Source organism: Maylandia zebra, linkage group LG16 (genome assembly GCF_041146795.1).
Source record: "Maylandia zebra isolate NMK-2024a linkage group LG16, Mzebra_GT3a, whole genome shotgun sequence".
Taxonomy (NCBI): Eukaryota; Metazoa; Chordata; class Actinopteri; order Cichliformes; family Cichlidae; genus Maylandia; species Maylandia zebra.
In genome coordinates this window covers 13,035,640-13,048,662 of record NC_135182.1, presented here as the reverse complement: position 1 = coordinate 13,048,662, position 13,023 = coordinate 13,035,640, and the positions used below count along the sequence as shown (strand labels likewise).

The 13,023-nt window shown below is 37.9% G+C and overlaps 1 protein-coding gene across 9 annotated transcripts in view; it reads left to right on the top strand.

Moving 5' to 3' along the window:
* usp9 (ubiquitin specific peptidase 9) overlaps window positions 1-13,023 on the top strand; it is a 36,719-nt gene that overhangs the window by 5,634 nt on the left and 18,062 nt on the right. For 6 of the 9 annotated variants that reach the window (XM_004567939.5, XM_076874725.1, XM_004567940.6 and 3 more), the window contains exons 3-16: window positions 2,048-2,193; window positions 2,546-2,625; window positions 4,142-4,254; window positions 5,292-5,510; window positions 6,648-6,763; window positions 6,870-7,121; window positions 7,216-7,351; window positions 7,446-7,598; window positions 9,476-9,580; window positions 9,739-9,945; window positions 10,042-10,178; window positions 11,145-11,183; window positions 12,607-12,740; window positions 12,835-12,925. In XM_004567939.5, coding sequence (XP_004567996.1) covers window positions 2,048-2,193; window positions 2,546-2,625; window positions 4,142-4,254; window positions 5,292-5,510; window positions 6,648-6,763; window positions 6,870-7,121; window positions 7,216-7,351; window positions 7,446-7,598; window positions 9,476-9,580; window positions 9,739-9,945; window positions 10,042-10,178; window positions 11,145-11,183; window positions 12,607-12,740; window positions 12,835-12,925 — 1,928 coding nt within the window. The remainder of the gene's footprint in view (window positions 1-2,047; window positions 2,194-2,545; window positions 2,626-4,141; window positions 4,255-5,291; window positions 5,511-6,647; window positions 6,764-6,869; window positions 7,122-7,215; window positions 7,352-7,445; window positions 7,599-9,475; window positions 9,581-9,738; window positions 9,946-10,041; window positions 10,179-11,144; window positions 11,184-12,606; window positions 12,741-12,834; window positions 12,926-13,023) is intronic. The other 3 variants (XM_012923767.5, XM_004567943.6, XM_004567942.6) reach the window with 1 other exon arrangement.

Below are 13,023 nucleotides of genomic sequence, written 5' to 3'. Positions count from 1 at the left end.
TGTTTGTTTAGTGTAGGATCATGGCTGTGCTAGCCCATATCTACTAACAAGCATCTTTGTCATGACATTGTTAGGCTTTGCCATAAGCCTCTCTGAACATATTCCACTTGTTGATATTTTGTTGACTATGTAAAAGCCATGCAGATTACAGAAGTTGAAAGTTGGCTTTTATGTAGGTTTATAGCGGCTGTATTCTGCTGCCAGGAGTACACAGAATATATCTTAAAACAAACAAACAAACAAAAAAACTTGTGTTATCAAACCACAGTCCAAAACGAATAAAATGGCTGTTTTGGCTTGTGGGAAAATTCTCTTAAATATTTATCATCACATGAGGTAAATCATTCAGTCCCTAACACACTGGTTTTTGTATCTTTAGTTTATTTGTTTTAAGTTAGCTGTAAGTGTTTTTGTTGTTAGGACAGATTTTTAAACAAAATGTGGGACTTCTTGTCCAACGGCTTTAGCCTGAACTAACATATTGTCTTGACTTGGCCACTGTGTCTGTAAAGGAACAACCTGCACCTGTTTCACCTCATCAGTGATGAAACTCTGAGACACACACTAATGTGATATCAGTAGCGGTACAACCAGCATTAGAGCAGAACATATTTCCTTTTCTAAAAGCAGAAACAAAAAGCCCCTGTTTTGAGCAGGTCTTCTGGTGCATCTCCAGCCTTGCTTTTGGTTCTTGAATGTACCTGGTTGACACATTCCCGCCCATTGTTATGCTTTCTAGCAGTACCTCACAGGTGATGTGTAAATCTACCATTTTGTGGGTTTTTATTTTTTGATAAAGTTATAAATGTGACTAAGTAAGCTATGCAATAAATGAGCTTCCTTTGTGAGACGTAACGCATTCAGTGATTTGTTTCTATATTTTGGTAAATTCCCTCTTTACTTGCTTTTTGTGGTTGAAAATTAAGCTCTAAACCTCAACCCAGTCAAAAATACAAAAAAACAAAACAGATTTACACTTGCCTGAAAAAGTAAATGATCCTGAGTGATAGTGTGACCTTCAGCTATACAAGCTAAGGCTTGAGTTAAGCATGCCTAGAGACCAGTTGGTGGCCTCTGTCAACCGTTGCTCATTAGGGGGGGAAGTGTGCTGTGTGACCGGTCGGGAAGTGGTTGTAGGCAGTCACTGTAAAATTGATTGCTAAAGCCCCAGTCATACAGGCCTAGAAATCAGTCAGTCAGTGGTAATCCCAAGTTACAAAGGAAAAAAAGCATTATTCCTTCACTGGTTAGCTAGTGGTTCCTGGGTGATGTTAGCAGACACTCTGTGAAATTGGTCATAAAGAGAGAGGTTTTTTTTTTTTTGTTTTTTTTTTTGTTTTTTTTTTTTTTAATCAAAGGCATGTGGATGTGTTTAAAAAAAGAAGAAAAAAAAGATAGGGGTGATATTTTATGACTTATGTCTTTTGCCCACTGAGCTAAAAAAATGAAAGATAACTGACTGTTAAGTGAACTGGATTTAATGGAGGTAATTGTCAGAAAAGATGAGAACAGTGAAATTGTTAGACAATGCTGCTTTTAAAGGTTAGGGTATTAAAGTTTAAATAAACTGAGGAAAAATGAAAATATAATTAGTTGGCCACTAACACTAGTTAGATGTTTTAGTAAAAACAAAGGAGTGAGTGTGCTGGAATAAAGCCATTGTTTTCCAAAATGCTGCCCAGGTGCAGGTCTTTTGAAATGAGGCATACTGCACATCGAGGGCCGTGCTGTCGTGTGTTTGTAAGCTGGTTCAGGCATTTTCTTTACATCAACTTATTGTTTGGTGCACTTTTTTGGAATTGGTGAATTTATTTGGATTTGTAGAAGCTAGGAATTGTTAATGTGTGAGTGCATTTTTTTTCAATTTGTTTCTGCATTCGTAATTAACCACATATATATCATTAGGTTTTTAGTTTGGATTTTAAGCTACATTTGCTTTTGATACTTGGTCTGCCATTGCATTTTTTTCCTTTCATAGCAGCATAGACCTGAAATCCAGAAAGATTATTACATGAGATCTGATTTTGATGGTCTGCATTTTTTCTAGACGTCATCTCCTAACTCATCTAATGAGAACTCTCCAGTGAGCCCACCAGATGAGCAGGGCCAGGGGGATGGTCCCCCTCAGCTGGAAGAGGAAGAGCCAGCTTTTCCTCACACTGACCTAGCCAAGCTCGATGACATGATCAACAGGTAGGTCACATTTAAATCTCAGCTATGACAGAGAGTAAACTCAAATTGTTTTGTAAGCATACATAACTTGGTTAAAAACATTTTTTAAATTGGGGGGATGGGAGGACCCATGTCTCCTGGCATACTCTGCGGAGTCCATTTAAAGTTTGCTTCGTGTTCAGTCTGAACACATCACACCATTCACACTCTCACAGCAGAGTTGCCTAACAGCAAAGTAAATATAGCTCTTTGGGGTGCAGGTAGACAATATCAATGTAATATTTATGCATTTTACACAGGTGAATATTACAAATATTGCACAGTATCCTTTTCCTCTTTTTTTCTGGCGATTCATGTCTTTCTGTTCTCCTAGGCCTCGTTGGGTTGTTCCAGTTTTGCCAAAAGGAGAGTTAGAAGTCCTCTTGGAAGCTGCTATAGACCTGAGTAAAAAAGGTGGGAGTGCACAGAATGTTCTTTTTCATAGAGGAGCTTTGTGGCACTGACATCCTGCAGTCTGTGCTTATGGCTTTCACTGGCTAGTTTTTTGTCAATATAATATAATGTGAAACATCTAACAGATGTAGGAAATCTCTTTCCTTTGAGCTTGTTAAATAATGAAACACTCAGTAGAATATAAAATAGTCAGTGATTTCTTTTGCCTGTTTTACTTAATTTTCCTTGCGTGCTTTGCACATCAAGAGTTCCTGGATGTGTAAAAATACTTAAATAATTTACAAAGACATAAAATGGAATATTACAAAATCTTCATGTGTAGTTGTAAATTTCAGATGCAAGTGTTTTTGTAACTTTTTTAGAACTTCATCATATTGATTAATTGATTAAAAAGATTATCACTAAACTCAAACATTTTCCCATTTGGTACTTGGTTTTGTACTTTTTGTTAAATACACATAACCTTTACTTTTTACTTAATCTGCAATATTGACATAATTATGTAAAGAGAACAGTGAAGAACTGGCCTTGCTATTGCAGTGTAGGTGTTCAGCTCTGTGCTGCCTATAACATTGCTAACAATTACCTTTTAAATGTTCTTTAAATTGATCCAAGATTTACAGTTATGCAATCAAAATATGTTGTTAACATATGTTTTGTATTTCTTATATGAAGTATACCAAAAGGACTTAACTATTAAATTGCATCAGTGATGATATTAATCTCGTGCATATAGGGCAGTTGTCTCTTTTGATGAAATCCACCAAAGTCAGTGAGGAATCAAAAAGAGCGAGTTGTATACAGAGACATTTTTTGTACTGGAAGTGCCCATGACCTCCTTAGCAGAGGCTTCTCTCAGGTGCTTGTTGTTGCTAGGTTACAAAACCGTCTTCTTTAAAGTTTTCTCCTCTGTCATTATTTTTAGTGTTGCTACTGTAAGTTATGCCCCTTCTGATTGGTCTCTAAGAGAGAAGTGACATTGATGAGAGCAGGAGTATTCCCAAAACTGACCTGTGTTCAGCTGAGAGGCCTGTAAAGCGCAGCGGAAAACTGCTGTGTGCCTGAGGGCATTTTTTCTCTGAGGACTATGAGTGGTATCAGTGCTCAGCTTCATAGGATTTCTATAGAAAAGATGTGCTGACAGCACATAAAACTGCATATGGACACGGGTCCTTAGTTAGGTTCTTATTTTATGTTTATGTTAACTGAACAAGTTTATTATTCTTAGGCTTCAGACTCCTCTAAACACTTTTTCCAAGTGTTTTTCTTTTTCTACTGTTTGCCCTGGATAATGTCAGAAAGAAAGGAAATCCTTGACTCTCCAAACGTTCTGTTTATTAGAGGCACCCAATCAGAAGATAGTCAACTCAAATATGTTTTTCACTATATGAATGCTTTGTTGTTGTTGTTGTGCCTCTCATTCTTATTTTTCATCTCCTTTACCTTGCTATTATTATTATTATTATTATTATTATTATTATTATTATTATTATCTAATGGGTGACTTTTCTTGCAGGACTGGATGTGAAGTGTGAAGCATGTCAGAGGTTTTTCCGAGATGGTTTGACTATTTCCTTCACAAAAATCCTCACAGACGAGGCAGTCAGTGGTTGGAAGTTTGAAATCCATGTGAGTTTTTTTTGCTTCTGCCTTACAGTTTGGTTTGATTTTTTTTAAGATGACCATGCTTTCAAATAATCACAATAAAGAACCTATATAGTATATTTAAAAGCAAATTCACATTTTTATGAGATACAAAATCGTTCTTGTATGTTAGATGCTTTTCTAAAATTTGATTTAAAGGTCCAGATTGTCCTGATGAGGGATGGCGGTCTGTAAAACCTGTTTCTTCATTCTTTGCCTTTATCTCATTAGATACATCCATTGTTCAGATCTTAGGTTGGTCTGCAAAGTGAGTTGTTATGTAGTTTTTGTAGATTTAATAGAAAGAGGCATTTCCAGCAGTGATCAGTGATCTTTTTTCTTTTTTTCTTAAGCTCTTGTTCTTGAAATTGATCTGTGGAACGTACTTGAAATAAACCAGTAAGACAGATGTGTGAGGATTTAAAGGCGGAAAAGGGGTTTTTGTTTCTCTTCCTCACTGTGGATTCTTTTTTAAAATCTAATCTTTTTCAGTATATTATACATCATCATGCTTGTCACCTGCAGCTCCTTTTAAAATGAGACACTGAGAAGATGAAGCAGTCAGAGACTTGTAAAGTCTAAAAGCTTGCTGGGAATGCTGTGATGAGTCAGTCCTGTATTGATTGCTCATATCTGGTTTCTACAGACATGTGAACTAGCCAGGAGCCATGCAGAACAGCCTGGTTGCTGGAATTTGACCAATGGCGTGACTAGCAGGAGTGCTCTTCCTTTGTTTGTGTGGAAGTGTAATTTCTTTTGTTGACAATGTGGAATCCTCATTAAAGGCAACAAAATGTGGGTGTAATGAGTGAAATGTGCAATTTTTCTCTAGCTTGGGAGCTGAAGAGTTAAGCCTGTCAGACTTCAGGGTTACTGGGGAGAAACCATGAATAGTAAAATGTGTGTTGTAAGGCTGACCAGAAGTTAATCACAGCAGCGTCGAGGCTGGGCTTTTTCCAGTTCTTGATATTGTTCTTGTGATCCTGCCTTTCTTTCTTTTAAACTCTGGTTTTATTCCACAGAGGTGTATCATAAATAACACACACCGGTTGGTGGAGCTATGTGTGGCCAAGCTCTCTCAGGACTGGTTTCCTCTACTGGAGCTGTTGGCCATGGCCACCAACCCTCACTGCAAGTTCCACATCTACAATGGCACACGGCCCTCTGAGACCGTCCCTGCTGGAGCACAGCTGGCTGATGATGAACTCTACGCTCGACCACCAGACCCTCGATCTCCCAAGGTGACTCAGTACAACAGTTGACCATAAAAACTGTAAAATGACTAGTTTATAATCTGATTCGCATTAAGTGATCCAGACTGATCCAGTCATGCGTTTTGTATTGTATAACAAATCCTTAGGTGTATGGAAAATTGTCAAGATATGTCATGCAGAAGATGAGCTTTGAGTTTTCTTTCTTTTGAGGAGAGTTAGCTCGTCTTTCTTCCTCAAGACAAACTCCATCAAGTGACATTTTAGTCTCGCCCTGAAGACCCTTTTGAAATAAAGAATCCCTCTCTGGAGCTGCCTGATAAAAAATAACATGGACTTCACTGTCCCTAAGACATTTAATGCTTATGTCAGAAAGCAGATTGTATAAAAGGGAAGGTGGATACACCAGAGAATAAGAATTGTACAGTAAAGGAGTGATGAATGCAGTGTGGGCACAGGGTCAGTAGAAGCAGTACTGCAGTATTGCTTGCCTGTCTGGCTGTCTATTGGCAGGGGGCCCAGGACTACTTAGTGTTTTACTGTGCTGTTACGTCAGAGATTATTATTATTATTATTATTACTATTATTTTTAGGAAATTTAAATCAAATTACTCATTACTAAATATTTAACAGCAGTGCCAAATTTAAAGTTAATTTTTAGCTAAAGGAAATGGTAAATGGTAAATGGCCTGTATTTATATAGCGCTTTACTAGTCCCTAAGTACCCCAAAGCGCTTTACATATCCAGTCATCCACCCATTCACACACACATTCACACACTGGTGATGGCAAGCTACATTGTAGCCACAGCCACCCTGGGGGGCACTGACAGAGGCAGTGGAAGACCAAAGGAAGACCAGCTACATTAAAATAAGAGTTGAAGTTTGAAGCTTGTTCTCCTTAGCAGTGTGCCTCTTTCACAAGCCATGCATCTCAACTGAGAATAAATATAGAAAACCAAAGAATAGATATGTTTCTTCAAGCTTGCCAATAGGAATTTAGTTTGAGAAGTTGTTCATTTACACAGAGAAAACAATTTCTGTTGTAGTTTCAACCTAAAGTCTCTGAATGGAAGCTGATGATAGTTTAGCCTGTGTAACCAACCTGACTTCACATTAAAGGGTGCTTATACAGTTTGTTTTTGTCCCTTGTTTATTCTGATCACAGGGTTGGTTGGTGGACTTAATAAACAAATTTGGCACGTTAAACGGGTTTCAAATTTTGCACGATCGCTTCATGAGCGGCCAAGCACTGAATGTCCAGATCATCGCTGCACTTATCAAGTAAGTGCTGACACAGCACAAGGTTTTACACCACGTTGCAAAGTGCTTTTGGTGCAATGGTCTTGTTTCTGGAACTGACTTTCTGTTTCTACTTTCTGTTTTACAGGCCTTTTGGCCAGTGTTATGAGTTTCTCACATTGCACACAGTAAAGAAGTACTTCCTTCCAGTCATCGAGATGGTTCCCCAGTTTCTAGAGAATCTCACAGATGAGGAGCTAAAGAAAGAGGCCAAGAATGAAGCCAAAAATGACGCACTGTCCATGATAATCAAGTCTCTGAAGAATCTGGCTTCTCGTGTACCAGGGCAGGAGGAGACCGTAAAGAATTTAGAGATTTTTAGGTTAAAAATGATTCTTAGGTAAATATCAAATTCAGTCTTCTCTGATAAATATTTTGTTTAACTTTAAGTTTGATCAGGTTTTAAACATTTTATTTTTGTTTTTTACCACCAGGTTATTGCAAATTTCTTCTTTTAATGGCAAAATGAATGCACTAAATGAAGTTAACAAGGTCATCTCCAGTGTGTCCTACTACACTCATCGGCATAACCCTGAGGAGGAGGAATGGCTGACTGCAGAGCGTATGGCGGTACGCTCAGCTCTTAACATTTGTGTTTTACATCAGGGATTTTAATGTCTGTGAAATTCATTTCTCCTTTACACATCTCATTATGGTGCTTCAGGAATGGATCCAACAGAACCACATCCTGTCCATTGTGCTGAGGGACAGTTTGCATCAACCACAGTATGTCGAGAAACTGGAGAAGATCCTTCGCTTTGTTATCAAAGAGAAAGCTCTTACCATGCAGGATCTGGACAACATCTGGGCTGCACAGGTACTCTGCAATTGATCATTTAAAAAAAATAAAAAATTATAGCCTAAGAGCCCTTACTCGTGGTTTTATCAACTACTCTTATTTTCATACGGAGGCAAAAATCAAAGTTAGATAAAACCTTGCAGATGGTTGAACAGATGCAGCAATACAGCACAGTACGGCATTGTTGCAAGATTACAAAACATGTTTTATGGGGCTTTGATCCAGGACGTGGTACGCACTGTGCTTGACGTTTGCGTTCAGTGCACTGTTTCAGGGACCTGTGGCCAAAGGAGCAAAATGGGCACTTTCAAAAACTTGTGCAAGATGTCAGTCATCTAAACTATTAACCCTTATTGCGGATATGCAGCAAGCTATGTCACTGTTAAAATGCATACCTGGTGCAGCTCTTTCCAAGAAAAGAATGCAGTAAATGCAGTACAATGGTACAAGCATACATGCACCAACGCACAATATCAAATTTTCCTCCCTTTTGTATTTGCTGTAGCAAAGGCAACTTCATTCTTCACAAGAGCTCCTGAGGTCTATGTTTGGGCTTTGCTCTGCATGGCGACAGACTGCCATTGCACAGTACAAGTCATTAAAAACGATGGCTTTCAGATTGCAGTGTGAAAGCACCTTTTAAATGTGTGGTTTTGTTTTGTCTTTTTCTTTTTTAGAGAGAGATTTTACTAGTGGTTTCTAAGAATCCTGACGATTATAATTGTTTTGCACTGGCGCCAGCTTTATTGGACTATGTTTTACAATTTTAAGATTTTAAAGATTGCCACATTCTTGTCAGTAGTGCGGAACAAATAATAAATAAATAAAAAGATGTGTCCTTGCCCAGGTATGTTTTATAGATTTGTTTTTTTTCTAACCTCAACCCTGTTTGTGCAGTATCTGTACAAACTGTGCCTCCATGGTGTGATCATGGCACACAGCTCTAGATTTCTGCAGTGCTCACACCTATAAATCGCTGAGAATGTATACGTCATCTTTCAAATCTGTCTTACAAGAAAGAGCTGGCAAAGATTCAAAAGAATACAATCAGCTGACAGAACAGAACAATAATCAACGAATCATTAAAAACAATTGCAAGGATAATTAAACCTGTTAGCAATGATCACAACTTTAATTTAAGGACAGGTTCGACTTTATTCTAGTTGAAGAGTGCGTATGTACTTGACATGCCAAGTTTGCTGCTTGCATTGGGGAATATTGAAGGTTATGTTTTTACTGGGTTTTGAATTGTAGTTAGAAAATTTAAAGAGATGAGAAATATGAGGAGGATTGGGAGCAGTAATAGTCTCTTATAAATGGATGACATGTACAAAGCACCACTACTTATTGGCTAAAAGCAATTGAATCCAACCTTTTCAATACATAAGTTTAAAGTTTTTCATAACTTTTGAAGTGTTGTATTCTATGGTAGATACTGATGTAGTTTTGTTTTGCAGCAGGACACTAAAATGTATGCACATAGTCAAGGACAGACATGAAGGTTGGACTGCATGATATTTTTTTAAGCTGGCAAAATACAGACATCCTTTTATTCTTAGCAAAAAGGTTAGATAGAAAGTATGAGATGGAAGGTGAGTCAGGGCTGAGCTGGGGTGGAGCCTGAAGCATGTAGCACACTGTCATCACCAAGAAAAGGACGTGATTTGGAAAGTAAACTTCTCTGGACCAGACTTCACGCACTTTCAACATTCTAGTAAATTGACTTAAAATGATCCACTGTTAATAGGGAATTTTCTCTCATTTAAACAAGCAAATTAGAATATACTTTTTGTAGTGTCTTTATAATAGCCAGAGTAAACCCTTTATCACAAAGTTTCTGGTAGAATATAAATATTGTGACCCTGACAGCTGAACTGTTCTGTGTATGTCTGCAGGCTGGTAAACACGAGGCCATCGTTAAAAATGTCCACGACCTGTTGGCTAAGCTGGCGTGGGACTTCTCGCCTGAGCAGCTGGATCACCTTTTTGACTGTTTCAAGGTGAGTAAGACTTGTCCTCAGTAGTTACAGGCGATAAAGGATTTTTGTCCACAATGTATATTTTTCATTTGCTTTCAGCTGAATCGTGCTGCAGTGTAATTGTTCCACTGATACTACTGTAACCCCCCCCCCCCCCCCCCCCCCCCCAACTTCTATAGGCAAGCTGGACCAATGCCAGCAAGAAGCAGCGTGAAAAACTGTTGGAACTTATTCGCCGCTTGGCTGAGGATGATAAGGATGGTGTGATGGCCCACAAGGTCCTTAACTTGCTGTGGAACCTAGCACACAGCGATGATGTGCCTGTAGACATCATGGACCAGGCTCTCAGTGCTCACATCAAGATATTGGACTATAGTTGCTCACAGGTACATGCTGCGGTTTATGTTTGACTCCAAAAATATGAAAATAATAGGCTGGTCTTTCTTAACTCTATACTGATGATGTTTAATTTTCATTCACAGGACAGAGACACCCAGAAGATTCAATGGATAGATCGCTTCATAGAGGAGCTACGAACCAATGACAAATGGGTGATCCCTGCCCTTAAGCAAATCAGAGAAATCTGTAGCCTCTTTGGAGAAGCTCCTCAAAACCTCAGGTAAGGTCATGGTGGAAATATATTCCTACATAAATGCACAAAAAGCACAGTTCTAATACTGGCAATTATTTTTTTTTTTATTAAAGGTATCATTTACTGTACTTTTAATGCTTTATAATGAATTATTTATATTTATTTTGCACAGAATGCCTGAACACTCATAAAGAAAACATAATTTTCTGTGTTTGAGCTGAGCATTTATCCCAATGGCTGAGGCGTGTCAATTTTGCATTTCAGAAAATTAATGGCATTGCAGTTTACATTTTATTACACCGCTGTAAGATAACATTTTTTGTCTGCAACTCATTCCAGTGCACTAATTATCCATCAGCACTAACCAACAAAGCTGGACAACCTTTTTTTTTTTCTTCCTTATTTGTTCAATATCTCTCAGTAAATCAGTCAAGCAGCATGGGTTGGTGAGCATTGTTTTGTTTTGAATACACTGGAAAGAGCTGAAAAGCTGCACTTTCCGCTTTAATTCGGACCAAAAGCTTTTACATAAGATCGCATCATGCCAGTCAAAATACACAATACTTTATAGACACGATACTAGTTCTGTCCAGTAAATAATATTAGTTAATTAAGTTCATCTGAGCAACTTTACAGATCACAAATATACCTTAATGGAATTCAGCCATTATCAATTTAATTATTAACACTTGGCTTTTTCCCAAAGTGTAAGTCAAGCATACATTAAAGCTTGTTCTGCGAGTGAATCAGGTTATCGTGCAGCCCCCCCCCCCTTTCTTTTTTCTTTTTTCTTTTCTTTTCTTTTTTTTTTTTAAAGCTGTGTACTCTAGCAACTCAGGGTCTTCAGGCCCCAGAGTAGCATTGATTTAAAGTTACTATAATAAATAATTTTAAGTTTGATTGTGCAACATTAAATTGTTTAGACTTGGAGTAGTGTTTTTCTTTAATAGTAACTGTAGAAAATATGTAGCACACATGCCTGTTGTTTTTCAGAAAGAAAATGCCAATTTACATACAAACGAGCTTAGCGGGGTAAGTTTAATGCTAATTCCAGGGCTCTTCCTATTTCTGTGTTACGTCAAGTCTAACTTTCTCTTTGACATATTAAAATGTATAAAAAATGCAAAATCCCTGCCGTGAATACGCTTAAGCAATTCCTTCATGGGTTTCATCTCAAATGACTTACTGCTTATTCAAATTCCTTAAAGTTTGTGCATGTGTAGGTCAGGCAAGATTAGGACAGCTCTAAATTGCATTAACTTTTATCATTAATGTTGTGTTGTTTGAAACCTTGGTGACCCAGGTGGCAAGTGTTTGCTTAGCTGTCAGGTTGTTTATAGGAGCAATTCCCCTTAAGAGCAAAAATGAGTCCTACAGAGAATTATAGCTTATATACCAAAGTTGCATCAGTTTGTTTCATAATTGTAATTGATGACTGTCTTTAGTAAGGATTTTTGTTTTGAAGTCACATGAGGCTTCTAACAACTTAAGTGTGACAGGTCTGTGGACTGCTTACATGAGTAACTAATGTTGTGCTCTCAGATTTGAACAGAATCAGGGTAATCTCGGTATTTATGGTGACATTAATACATTCAGGGTGTGGTTGATTCTTTCAAAGCGGTTACTCAATGATGTAAAATGTAGTTATTTAATAGGTGAAGAACAGCCATCACTGGATAAACTCTAGTGTGTTTAATTTCTCTAGAGACGCTTGGTGGGAGTTTCTTGGTGGGAGCCATGGTGCATACACAGCATTTAATCTAGTAGTGAGTTGCACAGCTCAATGAAAGGTCCTTTGAGATGGAGCCCAGCTCTTCCTGATGCCTTTCAGCTCAAATCATTCAATGCAAAAATATCAGGGGTATTTCATGCCTTGGATCCACATGTCTCATTTATGTTAACATGTTTTTTTCCCCCTTTTTTTAGTGTTATATATATTTTTTAAATGTTATATTTTTTTATGAATTCAAATTGATAATTGGTGTCATCACTGTACTGTTTTTTTTTTTTTAAGTTGTTCTTATAAGACAATATAGCTGATGAGTATAATGGGATGGGGGAAAAGAAAAAATATTAAAATGATTTTTAAGTATCTGCTGATTCTCGCAGGACTCTTTATGGTTTATACTGGCTCTCAAAAGTACAGGTTTGCAGGCTTATTCATTTTCAGACCAAAACATTCTTGTGGAAATAAGGCATGAAATGGCCTTTATTGATATGACTTTCTTTGCTGGTTATTCTATAGCATACATACACACAGAGATGCAATAAAAGCTGCTTTATTTATGCCCCTAATACAGACATATGAGAAATCAGTCTTGCTATGTTTTCTCAATCACAGTTGTATCACTAAAAGTATGTAGATTCAATTTCAGGCTGGTCAACAGTCTTGTGTTTTTACTCACTGCTTTAAAACCGCCTATATCCACCAATCATCCTGCTGTTCTCTCTTCAGTCAAACTCAGAGAAGTCCCCATGTTTTTTACCGCCATGACCTGATCAACCAGCTGCAGCATAACCACGCACTGGTGACGCTTGTGGCTGAGAACCTCTCAGCCTACATGGAGACCATGAGGCAGTTGTCTAAAGGTACTTTGGTCAGACCAGATATGGTCCTCTATATTAGTTGTGTCAGTTGAATTGTGTACAACCTGCTGTGTGACTCAACATGTCTCTTTTTCAGAGGAACAAGCAGAGTTCGACCCACAGACAGTTAGACCAGGAAGCCGCTATAGCCATGTCCAGGAAGTCCAGGAAAGGCTCAACTTCCTGAGGTACATTACTTTGGGCATTGCATAGTTAAATATATAAAATGTAGTAGTAAAGTAGTACTCCTTGGAGGGAAAAAGAAAGAAACAAGGTAGGATCCTGT